This window comes from Rhinocladiella mackenziei (assembly GCF_000835555.1).
Source record: "Rhinocladiella mackenziei CBS 650.93 unplaced genomic scaffold supercont1.5, whole genome shotgun sequence".
Classification (NCBI taxonomy): Eukaryota; Fungi; Ascomycota; class Eurotiomycetes; order Chaetothyriales; family Herpotrichiellaceae; genus Rhinocladiella; species Rhinocladiella mackenziei.
Window position 1 is genome coordinate 2,347,143 of NW_013550600.1, and position 13,253 is coordinate 2,360,395.

At 51.6% G+C, this 13,253-nt stretch overlaps 4 protein-coding genes across 4 annotated transcripts; 1 reads left to right on the forward strand and 3 right to left on the reverse strand.

The window, feature by feature from the left end:
- Nucleotides 1–976: 976 nt before the first annotated feature.
- Z518_07328 (cell division control protein 42) lies at nucleotides 977–1,951 on the forward strand (the record flags this gene model as incomplete). Its single annotated transcript, XM_013415457.1, has 3 exons — nucleotides 977–1,104; nucleotides 1,159–1,278; nucleotides 1,510–1,951. 3 exons carry the CDS (start codon nucleotides 977–979, stop codon nucleotides 1,949–1,951), a joined length of 690 nt encoding a protein of 229 aa, XP_013270911.1.
- Nucleotides 1,952–3,787: 1,836 nt separating this feature from the next.
- Z518_07329 (uncharacterized protein) lies at nucleotides 3,788–7,689 on the reverse strand (the record flags this gene model as incomplete). The annotated part of the gene is made up of 3 exons (XM_013415458.1): nucleotides 3,788–5,221; nucleotides 5,551–5,650; nucleotides 5,876–7,689. 3 exons carry the CDS (start codon nucleotides 7,687–7,689, stop codon nucleotides 3,788–3,790), a joined length of 3,348 nt encoding a protein of 1,115 aa, XP_013270912.1.
- Nucleotides 7,690–8,656: 967 nt separating this feature from the next.
- Z518_07330 (DNA-binding protein, 42 kDa) lies at nucleotides 8,657–10,035 on the reverse strand (the record flags this gene model as incomplete). Its single annotated transcript, XM_013415459.1, has 3 exons — nucleotides 8,657–8,889; nucleotides 8,942–9,865; nucleotides 9,921–10,035. 3 exons carry the CDS (start codon nucleotides 10,033–10,035, stop codon nucleotides 8,657–8,659), a joined length of 1,272 nt encoding a protein of 423 aa, XP_013270913.1.
- A 627-nt stretch (nucleotides 10,036–10,662) lies between these two features.
- Z518_07331 (uncharacterized protein) lies at nucleotides 10,663–12,995 on the reverse strand (the record flags this gene model as incomplete). Its single annotated transcript, XM_013415460.1, has 2 exons — nucleotides 10,663–10,953; nucleotides 11,049–12,995. 2 exons carry the CDS (start codon nucleotides 12,993–12,995, stop codon nucleotides 10,663–10,665), a joined length of 2,238 nt encoding a protein of 745 aa, XP_013270914.1.
- Nucleotides 12,996–13,253: the final 258 nt, after the last annotated feature.

Sequence of the window (13,253 nt, forward strand, 5' to 3'; positions counted from 1 at the left end):
CTTGTCACAGGAAGCGGTATTCGTCGAGATTGCTCACAGTGAAGGAATCACCAGTAGCAGCCAGTAGTTGCGTGCTCCGCTGCCCTATGCGTGGCATGAGGCTGTCTTTTTCGCGTTGCCAATGGAGGCGCGGGCGAAGCTATGGATCACCAAAAGCGAAGAATGGACATGGCCTTGCTTATTTGGTACAAGTGGAAGGACCAAAGTCTTCTGGACAATGGGGGGGTTGACGGATTCACCATTTGAGGTTTGCTATACACCCTAGCAAATAACAAGTTACTCCGTCGATGGTGAGTTACAGATTCTCTCTGCGGTCGGCGCCAGCCTGGGTACGGGAGTACACGTCCGTCGTAAGCGTTTGCTGGTAGCTAACAATTCGACGCCGATTGCCTACGACGCCAAAAACTCTTAATTCCTCCAAAACCCCGTCTTCACCCTGCACCCTGCGCCTCGCCTTGCATCCCTTCTCCATTCCCTCATTCTCGAGCAACTTCGGCCTCGCAACCACCTTCCTCTCCAATTCTCACTCTTCTCCCTCTGACATTTCCGGTAAATGCCTGTGCTCTCTTCTGACGACTAGACTTTTCCCAATCCTGCCTTGAATATATTCTCCCTCTCTTGCTGGCCAATTCTCTTTTCCTGTGAGGTCCTGGAACTGTTGACCGCCCTGTTCTACGACGACCTGCGATTGATTACCTGCATTCGCTTTCCCACCTGTGAGTTCAATACAATGGGCAAAAGCTGGATACAAGAACCTGATAAGATCATAGCTCCCTGACACGATAAAGGTAAAACGCGAGACATTTCATCGATTCACGTCCACCTCGTCTGTCCACCGTCATTTTTGCCGCGCCTCGGAAGTGAAAACTGGAATCTTGCCAACACCTGATATAAATTTCTCGCGCGTGCGCGTGCGACACCCCTTTTTCCTCCCTCTACCATTCGGTAAGCCGACACAATAGCATTCAACATCAGGATGACCGCGCACAAGAGAAAGAAACTAAACTTGAGAGTCGTTAGACCAAGCAGGCCCGTTCAAGTCCGACGCCTTGAGAACGAACCATACCAGATCGACGAGAACGGAATGGTTGTTGCCACGATCAAGTGAGTTTTGTGATAACAATACCTGTACTTCCTATCAGGCCTGACACGTTGCAGGTGTGTTGTTGTCGGCGACGGCGCGGTTGGCAAAACATGTCTGCTCATCTCTTACACCACAAACAAATTCCCCTCCGAATATGTTCCCACGGTCTTCGACAACTATGCTGTGACGGTGATGTAAGTTCTACCCGCCTGTCTTCATGGCCGTGTCGAGATCGGAGATACCCATCTGGAGATCCGACGATTACAGAGATTGGGAACTATGATGCCCCAAAAGTCTCCTTGATCTTGCTGTTGGAACAACTCAAATCTGGCGGGCGGTTCCACTTCTTGTAAATCTGACGGAATATTCTACGCCCATTTTATGAAACATTTATGGGAGCACGTGCGCTGACGGCGCGAATTTAGGATCGGGGATGAACCATACACCCTTGGACTTTTTGATACGGCCGGACAAGAGGATTATGATCGACTTCGCCCATTATCATACCCACAGACTGATGTCTTTCTCGTTTGCTTTTCCGTCACCTCGCCAGCTTCCTTTGAAAACGTCCGCGAGAAATGGTTCCCTGAGGTTCACCACCATTGTCCTGGAGTTCCTTGTTTGATCGTTGGCACGCAGACCGACCTTCGAGATGATCCATCAGTTCGCGAGAAGTTGGCCAAACAGAAAATGCAACCTGTCCGCAAGGAGGATGGAGAGAGAATGGCCAAGGAACTTGGAGCTGTCAAATACGTCGAATGCAGTGCACTAACTCAATACAAGCTCAAAGACGTGTTTGATGAAGCGATCGTTGCAGCGCTAGAGCCTCCACCGAAGAAGAGTAGTAAGAAGTGTACGATTCTTTGACGGAACTTCGAATCTATTCGAACAAGCGGGGTTGGCCAGGTTGGTGATACAATAACTGTATCATGTTCTCAAGCTAATTTTGGTCCCCTCTTTTTTTTCCCTCTCTTTTAGTATTTCTTCTCTCGCCTTTCGACCTGTCACCTTGGAGGACTCGGAGTTGTTTTGGACGAAAGATACAAAATGACATTGGGCATCACAGGTTCAAGAAATTTCCCCCATATGGGCTTCAGCGAAGGATCACGAGCACCGTTTTTCATCCATTCTTCCAAACGGCATGGAAAGAACATTCAAAGAATTTCAGAGGGGAATCTTTCTCAGACTTCCATTGGGGCGTTAACTGGTGAAGTCGAAGGGTGGGGCGACATTCGAAGCAGGGATAAATTTATCTCATGGAGGCGGGCGTCGATGGCGTTTCAAGTCCTGAAGTCAACTCTCCACGAATCGTTCCTTTTCTTTCTCCCTTTCCCCTGCAGGGATTTTTCGACCAGATTCACGCGGGTTCGAAGTTGACAATCATGGCGAAGATTCACTGGCTTTGTGTGCTGTTGAATTGAGCTGAATTGAATCGAATGCCCTTTGCTTTTCTTGAATGCTTCTTCATACACTGAATGCTATTTCTCTTCGGATAATCATTCTCCTTTTTGTTTTCATTTTCAGATCTCCTTACAGATGTGGTATACTTCGAAGGGTCAACGTTTCTGAAGACTGAAGGGTGAAATGGCATGAGAAATAAAACAACGAGGCAAACCAGAGAGCAGATGGAGAAAATATCAAATCAACAAACAGCATGGAGATCAGGGAAGTGACAATGTTTTGTACGCATGTAGCGAGGTGTACATTTGTCCACTACATACCACAACGCTTTTTCTTCGTCTCCCTTCTCCTATGTTGTCCTGTCCATCTAAACAACACCATACCGCACCGTGGATCGAGCAAGTTGATCCGGATCATCCCAAAAATGCTTCGACGTTATCAGTTAGGTTGTACTCGTAGCAGGCAGCCCGTCTCTTCGTTCCCTTCTTCGGTCACCGACGACACGGCACGAATCGGCACAGTCTCGGGCAACACCGTAGGAGGAGATGAGGCTCCCGCATGGTCATCTCCCGTCTCAGTCTGTATTCACCATCCATCAACGTCCTCTTTATTATGCTTTCTCTGCCTGCTTTCGTTCTCGACACGACCTTTTGTATGAAACCAAAATGGGTATACGTGATCTGTCTGCGCGGCGAAGCGGCTTACCATGTAGCGAGGCAGTTGTGGCAAGAGGAATGACAGCGGTGCAAACAAGAAGACAAATGAAGGTCAAGACGTTGCAAGATAAGCTAGGGTACACGTGAGCCACTGAGAACTGCCAGTTGAGAGGACTGATCTGGTCTCATCCGATCGATCCAATGCTACCCCCGATGGAGTTGATACACATACGTACTCCGTACTTTTCACATCTCAGTTTCCATGCTCTCGAAGCCAAACTGCTTCTCCGTCACTCAGTCACTAAGTTCCATTCGACGAGTTCTCCATGTCACAATCTCTCTGCTCCGTCTTCGTCTTCCTTTTTCATTGGTCTCCATTCGACTCGACATCCACTCTGAGATGTCGTGTATGTGCGTTGCTCCAGGCCAGGTATGCCGGACTCGATTCTTTCCTTCTATTCTTTCATGTTGACGTGAGATGGAACCTCGAGCTGTCTTCATTCCTTCCCTTTGAATCAGAAATGCATGCCTTCCGGTCTCGTGAGAATGAATCCCCGTATTGCATCTATCCGGAAACACTCCCTCACATTGAAGGTGGCAAATTTCTGATCTTGGCTCGAGAAATGGACAAGAATCCAGGTGTCATCTATAATTCGACGTCTTCATCATCTGCATCCCCATGTGTCTCGAAATCCTCGTACTTTGGGGTATCACCGTTGACCATCTTTTCTTTGCCGGGAGGAGGAAGAGGTTCCCTCCGGGGAGATGCATCACCATTTGGAGTCTCACTCCGACTGCTTCTGTCCATTGACACGGAAGGGGTTGCGTGACCCAGGACGGAAAGTCTCTTCTGGATGAGTCCCTGCAAAGAGAGCAGTTGATCGAGTTCGCTGTGTTCCATCGACTCAATCACTTCAGGAGGAGCTTCGCTGACGAGTTGATTGGTCAATTCGGCCAAGGCATCACCAGAATAGCCATCAATTCCCTTTTGTGACATCTCGGCTAGATTGAGGACAGCTTGTTGTTCTCTCAAAGACCGATTTCTCAAAGCGGCGTTGGCTTTGGCTGTTTCAGCGATCGCCAGGGCGCTTGCGCCTGTCCAAAAATCGGGTTCGCGGACCTTGACAACCACTTCCTGGGGTGGGTGGTGCAGGACAACGTTGTCAGGACGATAAGTTCGATTCCGTATTCTCTTCGGCGCGTCCAGTTGTCTGGGAAATGACTGATCTTCGTACCAGCTCTTCTTGACGCGATCAATGAAATCCAAGCGGATACCTTTTTCGGGGATTCGATGAACTTTGCCACACATTTGCACCTCTTTGGTCTTGTCCACCAGAGGTTCGTCTTTCATGAAATCAATTTCGATGATGCCGTTATTTCTGAATCCTCGCGTCACTCTCACGTCCAAGGGAACGGCGTTCTTCGGCTTGCGCAGTCTCGGAACTCGACCGAGATCTCCAGGGGCCGCCTCGGCTTGACGGCCGATGGCGGACAGGTCATGTTCAACGTGAAGAGGACATCGCCATGAAGAGCCTGGCTTATCGTTGCCGCGACGACGCGGGGGGACCGCCAGCGGAGGATCCACGCAGTCCAGGTGCCATCGCGCGGGACAGTAGTCACATGGGATGATGTCGCGACCATTGGACGTGAGACCACACCGGTAACAGACAATGAGGTGACCTTTACCGTCGCGAGTCTCTTTGTAGTTTGGCTCTTCGATGAATCCAGCTCGATTCATCTTGACGGCGTTGTGTTGAGTGCGGGGGAGACCGACTTCTTCATACTCGCCTTCATCACCCGTCCGCACGCCTTCAAAGTATTCACGAATGTCTAGGGGAAGTGCGAAAGCTTTGGGGATGGTATCGTCAACACGGCGGATGACCAAGCCCAAAAGACCGGATGGCCGAGGTGCTTCTTTGGTTCGTCGCGCGACGCATCGTGGACAAAACCATTCGCCTTCAACTTCTTCGTCCGGATTCAACGGTGGCTCTAAGCATGCGTGATGGAAGGAGTTTGGACAGCCGTCACAGCACAGAAGCTTTCCTTCGCCACCGCACGAAGCACAAAACTCGTCGTTATCCTGATAAACCAAGTCAGCACCTGCTAGATGGTGCATCAATCATCTCCTGGCCCAGGGCGGATGAAGGAAAAAAAGGAAGATGAATGGGTCCTCGAGGGGGAGCAAGAGAGTGACGAAGAGGAGGCAGAGATGGAATCAAGGGATGAGAAACAAGGAAAGGCCAGCAGGACGGAGAGGATTAGAAGGGTGGAAAGGGTAGAAGGGGGAAATAGGGCGAGCCAATCGTGGCAAGGTGGAAGATGGAAGCCGGAGGAAATAGGTGAGTTGGGCGAGTTGGCGTTTTCGCTGGTTAGGCATCGGGCAAGGTCTTTTGCAGGAGTCTGGCTTACCTCTGCACTTGATTCTGCTCCGGTGCCGATCGTAACGTCGCGCCCAGGCCCCGCACGTGAAATTCCTGCCGTGATTCCGCCATTCTTGGGCTTATTGGGTCTGGCGAGATACATGTCAGTGAGATATTCAGAGGAATATCGCAGAGTGCGGAATTGCGTAGGTCCACTCTGGCCGCCGACTCATCGTTGGGGTCGCAGGGCATCTGATGTGGCGTCTCTATCACTCCATCGCCACGCCCGCCGCCCGTGTCCGCCTCCTCAGTTCAGGAGATATAAGAAGCACAACAGGGAAACTAGAAAAAGAAAAAAGGACCATTGTACTTACGATACCATTACACGCGCAGATTTACGAGTTTTGGGAGCTGGTTGTAGTCGGGTAGCTCGAGGCGTGGCGCCCCGTGACGCGGCGTTTGCCAACCCCGACAACGGTGGCACAAGCAGCGGACCTGGAGACGATGATTCGGGAGTGATAACGTCGAGTTCGTCTGCGTCGATTTCACCGTACGCTCTCTTGCGGCTGGTTCCGTTGGATAGGATGTTCTCAGGCGGAGCCTGAGCGCTCACTGGGGACGACAGCGTGGTGAGCAAGCGATTGGGATGAATGACCGGCGCTGGCGGTCTTTCCTCTGCCTCAGGACGCTCGGGGTGACCGTGGATGGGTCCACGCTCGTGGCTTTCTGGCCGAGGAATGGTGTTGTAATCATGAAAACTGTCATCTAACCAGTGGCGCTTTCGCCGGGCAAGCTCATTGATGTCAAACTCGGGGTCTTCTCGACCTTTCTTCAGTTTCTTGGATGCGAATTTAGCGGTAGTCGCGACTTCTGAATATGGATGTTTTGGAGCAGATAGAGCATGTGTGGAATTGGCAGCTGAACGGAGTCTGTTGCCCGCTCCCATTCGGCTTGTGGCTTGGCGCTGCCCGGCCGATCTGGATCGCCCGCTGGCTCCTCGTCCCTCACCTTGGTGCTCACGGTCTAAAGGGGGGCCGAATTCATCAGGTATGGACTGGGCCGATGATAGCGAAGATGTGCTGGACACGCTGCGCGATCGCTTTCGCTTGTGCGGCGAGGTGGTGGCTTGCTGAAATGGTCCCATCTCGGGCTCGGTCAGTTGCGTCGAGCGCGGCGCTGTGGAAGGCGAGACTGACGCATCCTCCGGTCGACACGATCCTCGGTTGCGTGGAACATTGAAGTAGAGTGAGATTTTGCGGTTGGAATCTTCAGGAAATCCGGTAGATGGGATGGCGGAATGTCCAGCCACGGGTGAGCGGTTGTGTTCCAGGGAAGCGAGGTTGTTCATTTGATGAGGAGAAGGTTGATAGGGGCTGGTAGATAATTGACTGGAACGCCGGTATTTCTTGAGGCCAGATTTGATGTAGCGCTTGAAGGTTTTGAATTGTGAAGTGGTCGGTGACTGTTGAACCACTGCCTCCAACACATTCCACAACTCGGGATACAGATGAGCATCCTCGCGAAGCTTTTGCAATCCAGGCACAAGATCTGGCGTTCCTTTCTGGGTGGCTTCTTGCATCGCACGTTCGACGTGATTTTGAAGTCGGTCCTGCCGTAGATGTTCCTGGATCGAGTGAGGCTTCGGAGGAACGTGAGTGGTAGGGGTAAATGACAATTTGCTCGGCGAAGGCGACACATTCACGGCTTGGGGCATCTCTGCGACCTCTCTCCTCGGTGGTCGACCACGCGGAGGACTGGAAATGACAATGGTGTCAGATTGTCGAGGGGGATCGGGAGGCAGATCGGGCAATATCTCAGGCTCCCCGGGGGAGGCCAAATCCATCTTTTCTGCTTCTGCCACCGGCGTGACGGTTTCCTCATTTTGGGCGGATGTGGTGCGAAGAGAAGGTCGGACGTAGTTCAATTTCAGTTTTTGAAGAAGTTTTTGTGAAGGAGCCGTGCCTAGGGGTTGCATATTCTCCAGCACACCAACCCTCTCGAGACCTCTTGTATCTTCGAAACTTGGCACCGCAGGCCGCACCCCCGGCTCAATCCATCTGTCGAGGGAGGACTGCTGGCCATTTCTCGTCACTGGTGCCTCGATAGGTTTGGAGGGCACCTCCTTCTCTGCAAAGGTCGCAGGACTCGAATAGCGGCTGGATCGGTGCCGCAGCGATCTTGTCGACATCCTTCTCTTCTCCGCGCCGCACGCACCGACTACGACCCGATCAGTTCAGGGACATGTCAAGAGGAAGAAGATAAATACTTACAGTAGCCTGATATGAGGCTCAGCGGCCAGTGAGCGCAGGCTGGAAGTCGTGGAGGGAAGGAGAAGTCAGTATGAAGGAAGCACTATCTTGTCCGCAAACGTAACTTGGGGTCTTGAGATGCAAGATTCGGGCAAGGGGCCGGGCACCAGCGGCAACTCGGCCTTTTACCCTACCACTGACAACCCACTATTAAGTACTCTGGGCCACTGGCGGTGCGACTGTAGGAGACCCAGACTAGCTTCCTCTCCTGAAGTTGCTCTCTTGCCCCCAAGGCTGAAGGCTGCGCTCCTCCCTTTCCCGCTTCTTTGATTCTTGGTATTCGGTGCATTCGAAACCTTCCCCCCCCCCCCTCAAAAATACCACCGCTCATTTATCAGACCTTTCGGTCACCTATGACTCCTTGCGTCAGTTCCGATGACGACGAGGACCCGTGGTCCCATCTTCCATTCACCTACAGCAAACTGTCTTAGGCAACTGTGACGTGGCGAACTCTAGGGCGCTGCCTTGCCCCTGTCCCTTAAAAGAGCTCTACAGAGTGGGGAGTGGGAAGGCTTCGCAATTGAATCAATCATTTCCATAACTTTTGGGCATTGCTTCATCGTCTGCCCTATGTCCTTGAGAGTCCGTATACTGCTTCCATACACACTCTCTCTCGGAGCTTCGGCAGGGGCACGATGATATGCTCTATCCCTGGCAAATCCCGCCCTGAAACACATTTCCTATCAGTTCGGCCAAGGGTCGCGTCATGAAGCCCAACCATTCCGTCCACGTCGTACGCCTCTGACTTCTCGAGTTCCCTTTTCGAGGCCAACCCGGGCAAACTCTTGTCGAGGTCGAGAAGTTGAAAGCGGCTTCCTAAGCTAGCCAGAGCATGTGGCAATTCGCTCATTCATCGTCACTGTCTTCATCCTCATCATCGTCCTCTTCTTCAGCTACAGCCTTCTTCGCTGGCTTCTTCTTTTTCTTCTTGTTCTTGCTCTTGCCGCCCGTAGATTTGCTGATTGGTCGCTCCAGGATCTTCAAGATTTCTTCATCTTCGATCTTCTTGTCTGATGTGATTGATTCCAGATCCAAGGCCGGAGGAGCTGCCAGACGGGTGATGCCATTCTTTGTTATGGCTACGAAATATCTGGTCAGCCTGTGTTACTATTGGACATTGTGACCACTTACCAATCGTCGTGAACAATCTCGAGACTGGCGATCCGTCTGCTTCTGCCGCCGGCTTGTATTCGCGAAGAACACCGGATCTAATGCATTCGACCACACCCACTTTGCCGGCTTTCTCGTCGTCCAATTGTCTCAGGCTGAATGGGAAGGTGCCGAATTTCTTGACGATTTCTGACAAAACCTGCCTTGAGCTGGGTCGCTTCAGGCCATAAGTCGTCGTGGTCCGTCTCAGTAGAGTTGACCGCTTGTCCAGCTCCTTCACCTTGCCCGAACCCAAGCTGAGGCCCATTTCCACACCCCACACCTCGCCAACTTCGACCGAGCCTTCTCCTTTAGCACCGTCAGCCGGAGACAGAATGATCTTCTTCTTGCCTTCGATCTCGCTACGCTCAAATAGCCAGGAGGTCGTGTGCTGGACAACATGGACATCATAGGCCTTGGCCACTTTCTCGACCAGGGAGATGATCTTGGTCTGAGTCGGCGGCTTTTCAGCAGCGGCCTTCTTCTTTTCTTCCTCTGATCCTGATGCCAACAGTCCAGGAGGCACCATTAGTCTCAGCAATAGCTCATTGGCGTAGTGTGTGGCCAGAAGCAAGTCGGCCTCTCGGCCCGTAATCTCAGCCTTCTTGCCCTTCTCTTGATTCACCACCACAGTGTTGCCGACTATGGCACCAAAGCCATCGATTTGTGCCCCCAGTTGAACCTTGACTAGTTCTCCGGGCTTGAGCGTCATTGCAGCATCCTCAGCATCCGAAATCAAAGGGGTAAACGGTGTGACGTAGGAGCTAGGGCTGATGGTAACTGGAGAGCTAGGCCCTTTGGAACATTTATTTGTCTTGTAGACTTTGGCAATCTCGTCGGCCAGGAGCTTGTCGCCCCTCTCGCACAGTTCAACAATTTTTGCGCCGGCGCCAGCAACGCACCATCCTGATCAAATGTCAATCTAGGGTTCGTCGTGTGATCATGAGGGGGTGGTGACAACCTGAGACCTCTTCGAGGACTTTTTGAGAGATTCCGGCCGCAGTCTTGAACTTCGTCAAGACATCAACATTGGAGATGGTCTGGTCAACCGAGGGATCCGCGGCAGACTCAGCCATGTCGGGGGCATACAAAGGTGGATATTTCGTACAGTCACTTGAACAAGGCGCAGTGGGGATTTAAATGGAAGGTTTGGAATTCTACTGTGTGCGCTGTCGATCCCCGCACGCGCAGGTTGATTTTGTTCTGCCTAACAATATCGTCGAGCTTCAAACTATGTAGGTAAGGACCAAGTGACTTACAGCCTCACTTGATAACAACGCCTATCTTGTGTCATATTTCTTCACCAATTTTTTAATAATGGCCTGACTCGTTCAAACACTTGAACCTCAAAAGCTTTCGGAAATTGAAAAAGTCTCCCGCCTTCCCTAACGTTACCCAAAGCATCATATTGTCCTACCGGCCGACGATTGATACCAGCAGCCCCCTCGTTGTCCGGTGGGACTGCAATCAAACAAATGGCGCAAAGCATTTGCGGTAAGTAGGAGTTGTTGCAATAATATATTTATTTACCCCGCCACGATGCGTAGCAAACCGGTGGCACATCTCTATGTGGGAATGCTAGTGGCCCTGGACTGCTTCGAGTATTTTCTTGGGGAATGAGATTCGACAGGTCGTCAGCGATTATATGATAAAATATCACAAGCTTTTTGCTCATTCCTCCCGCGGCATCCCGCACAAATCTATCAAGCCCCTTTCTTTCCCAGTCGCTCATTCACGTTCGCTCGGTGTTTCGTGTTTCTCAGATGATTGTCAAAGTTGTCTGGATCGGGGAGATAAATCCGGCCCGGGCAATCGTGGCACCTTATCCTCGGGATATATTTGTGTGGAAAAGATTGATTTGTTTCGTTCGGAGGAACAAGCTTCTGAGTTTTAGGATCGATGGCGGTATGCTTCATGATACCCTCGAATCGATCATTCGGGTAGGATTTCCGTAGTCGCTCCAAATCTTGAACTAGCCAGTCAGGTGGCGGAGGCTGAATGCATGGTTAGCATAGAATTCTTGTAGGATATCAAAAGCGCCGATGGGGATAGTAGGCAAAAATATATATATCCCAGGGCTATGACTCACGGCAGGATGTGTGGAACTGGGAGGATGATGTGTAGCATCTACAGCACCTCGGATATCTGGGACCGGCGAAGGAGGTGGCATGGCGGCGAGGTTCAATGGGGCAGCAGAGACAGACCTTGAATGAGTGTCGGGACGCGGACTGCCCTGATTTGAGACCAGAGTCGCCCTATCTCTGGCTCGTTGTGCGCGTTGCCATTCACGAAGTTTTGCCCTGCCTACTTTCAATGTCACAATGAGTTTCTCCGGCCCAGACTCTTCGTCGCTTTCTTCTTTGTAATCTCTCTTCCTGGCAGAGGCTCGGCCTTCATGGTGACCTGGCGTTACGGACTCTGGAGTTGCAGACCGGACGGAGGCAAATCCGCTTAGATTGGACCGAATTCCTGCTGATGCTGTTAGAGCAGCGTTTCTAATGCCCCTCGTGCGGGCGGTTCCTTGTTGTAACAAGTGCGTGGGAATGGCCGGTGAATCTGGAGCGGAATCCTCGCTGTCTGACTCGTCGGAATCTTCGAAACCATCTCGTTGTCCGGCCCCACGCCCCGATCGGCGACTGGCTTTGGAGATTCTGAATATACGACTTTCCTCCAGACTCAGGGCACCTCCAGGGATGACGGAAGAAACGACAAGCGATCGAATAGTACGCTGACGATCTTTGAGGTCTGGCAAGGCTGGGCCTCCACGCCGATTGGTGGACCGTTTCTGTCTTCTCTGTTCGCGCGAGATAGACAGCTCGGTTCGCTCCAGATCGGCTTCGTTGAGCTCGTACAAATAGGGTGTATAGTCTTTCGCTGACTGGTAAGGACGGAATGTGCTCGGTAACGGCGACTGCAAGAAGTTTTCTCTCAAATCTGGGTCCTCAACAGGACGACCATCGAAGGGATGTCCGGTGATATGCAGGGACTTGGAAAACAGTTGGCATTGTTCGCGGATGGAATGTGCTATTGCCGTGGTGAACTCTCCCGCGAGCGATAGATCATTGGTCATTTGACGAGCAAATTCTTCTGGAGAGTTGTACGGATTGTTGATCTCCCACTCAAATTGATCGATGAGGGTGTTTTGGCCAATTGTGATGTTCAGCTTTACCAGAATCCGCATTTCATCGTTCTTGTACGCAAAATAAGGCAGTGAAGGTTCTGATGGCTCTTGATCTGTGTAAATCTGAGGGCAATAATCGCTGATTTGTTCGCGCATGCTGGCTGCCACGGCATGGACAAGCGGTCGACAATTTTGCACCTCGAGACCAAAATCCTCCACCAACTTCTCAGCAAAATAATCGATAGGAGTCGTGCGGTCGTGGAGATTCCAGGTGAACGTGTCCCTTAATTTGATCTTGCCCCAATCGATGTCGAGACGGATGGGGACCAGGTCCTCGCTCTGCTCTGCTTGAATGATTTGTTCTTTTCGGGACACCCGCGGCGGCAGAGTTTTTCTTTTCCCAGGTCTCCTCTGGCGGGGATATATAATTGGGTCCCGAATGTTTTTCTCATCGGTCCTGGGATTGCCGTAGCCTGCGTAGCCATATCCAAAGATGGAGCCAGGGTCATGTTCTCGTCGTGGTCGGAGATTTTGATAAAATGTGAGCTCTTGCCTCTTTTCTTGCGCCGGTACGGGGTGATTGAGCTGTTCTGCTAAGAGGGCTTTGTAGTGATATTCGCGCTGAACATACTCGTCTGCTTGGATACGATCAATGGGGGTTTCGCGTTTGCGCTTTCGATTCGCGCCGGGACTTTCGCTCTGGCCATTGGGTTCTAAAGCAGTATCATCCTTTGTGGTATCATATTTGGCTGCTGCCGCTGCATCATCCTTTGTGACATCAATACCGGATGCCGCGAGGATCTCCTTTGCTTTTTCCTTGCCTTGGGCGATGGTTTCGGCATTGACGGTGGCTGGGGGAGGAGAGGATTCTGCAGGCGCGGCTACCGCAGTCGCACCATCGGGGGAAGCGCTCATAGCGACAACATATCACTGGGAATGGGAAGAAAATAAGAGCAGAAAGGCCAATCGCGACCGAACGCGTTTCTAGTGATGGAGTTAGCCATGTGGGCAAATCTGAAGACGAGATCTGGGTGAGGAGGCGAGGGGGACTTGGGTGGCGGGGACAGATCCATCACCAGATAGAGCCATCATCGCCAATTCCCATGAAAACAGGTTCTGTAGTAAGCAAAGGATGGAATACATACCAGATCCGCCTCGGCTGAAGATGGATGC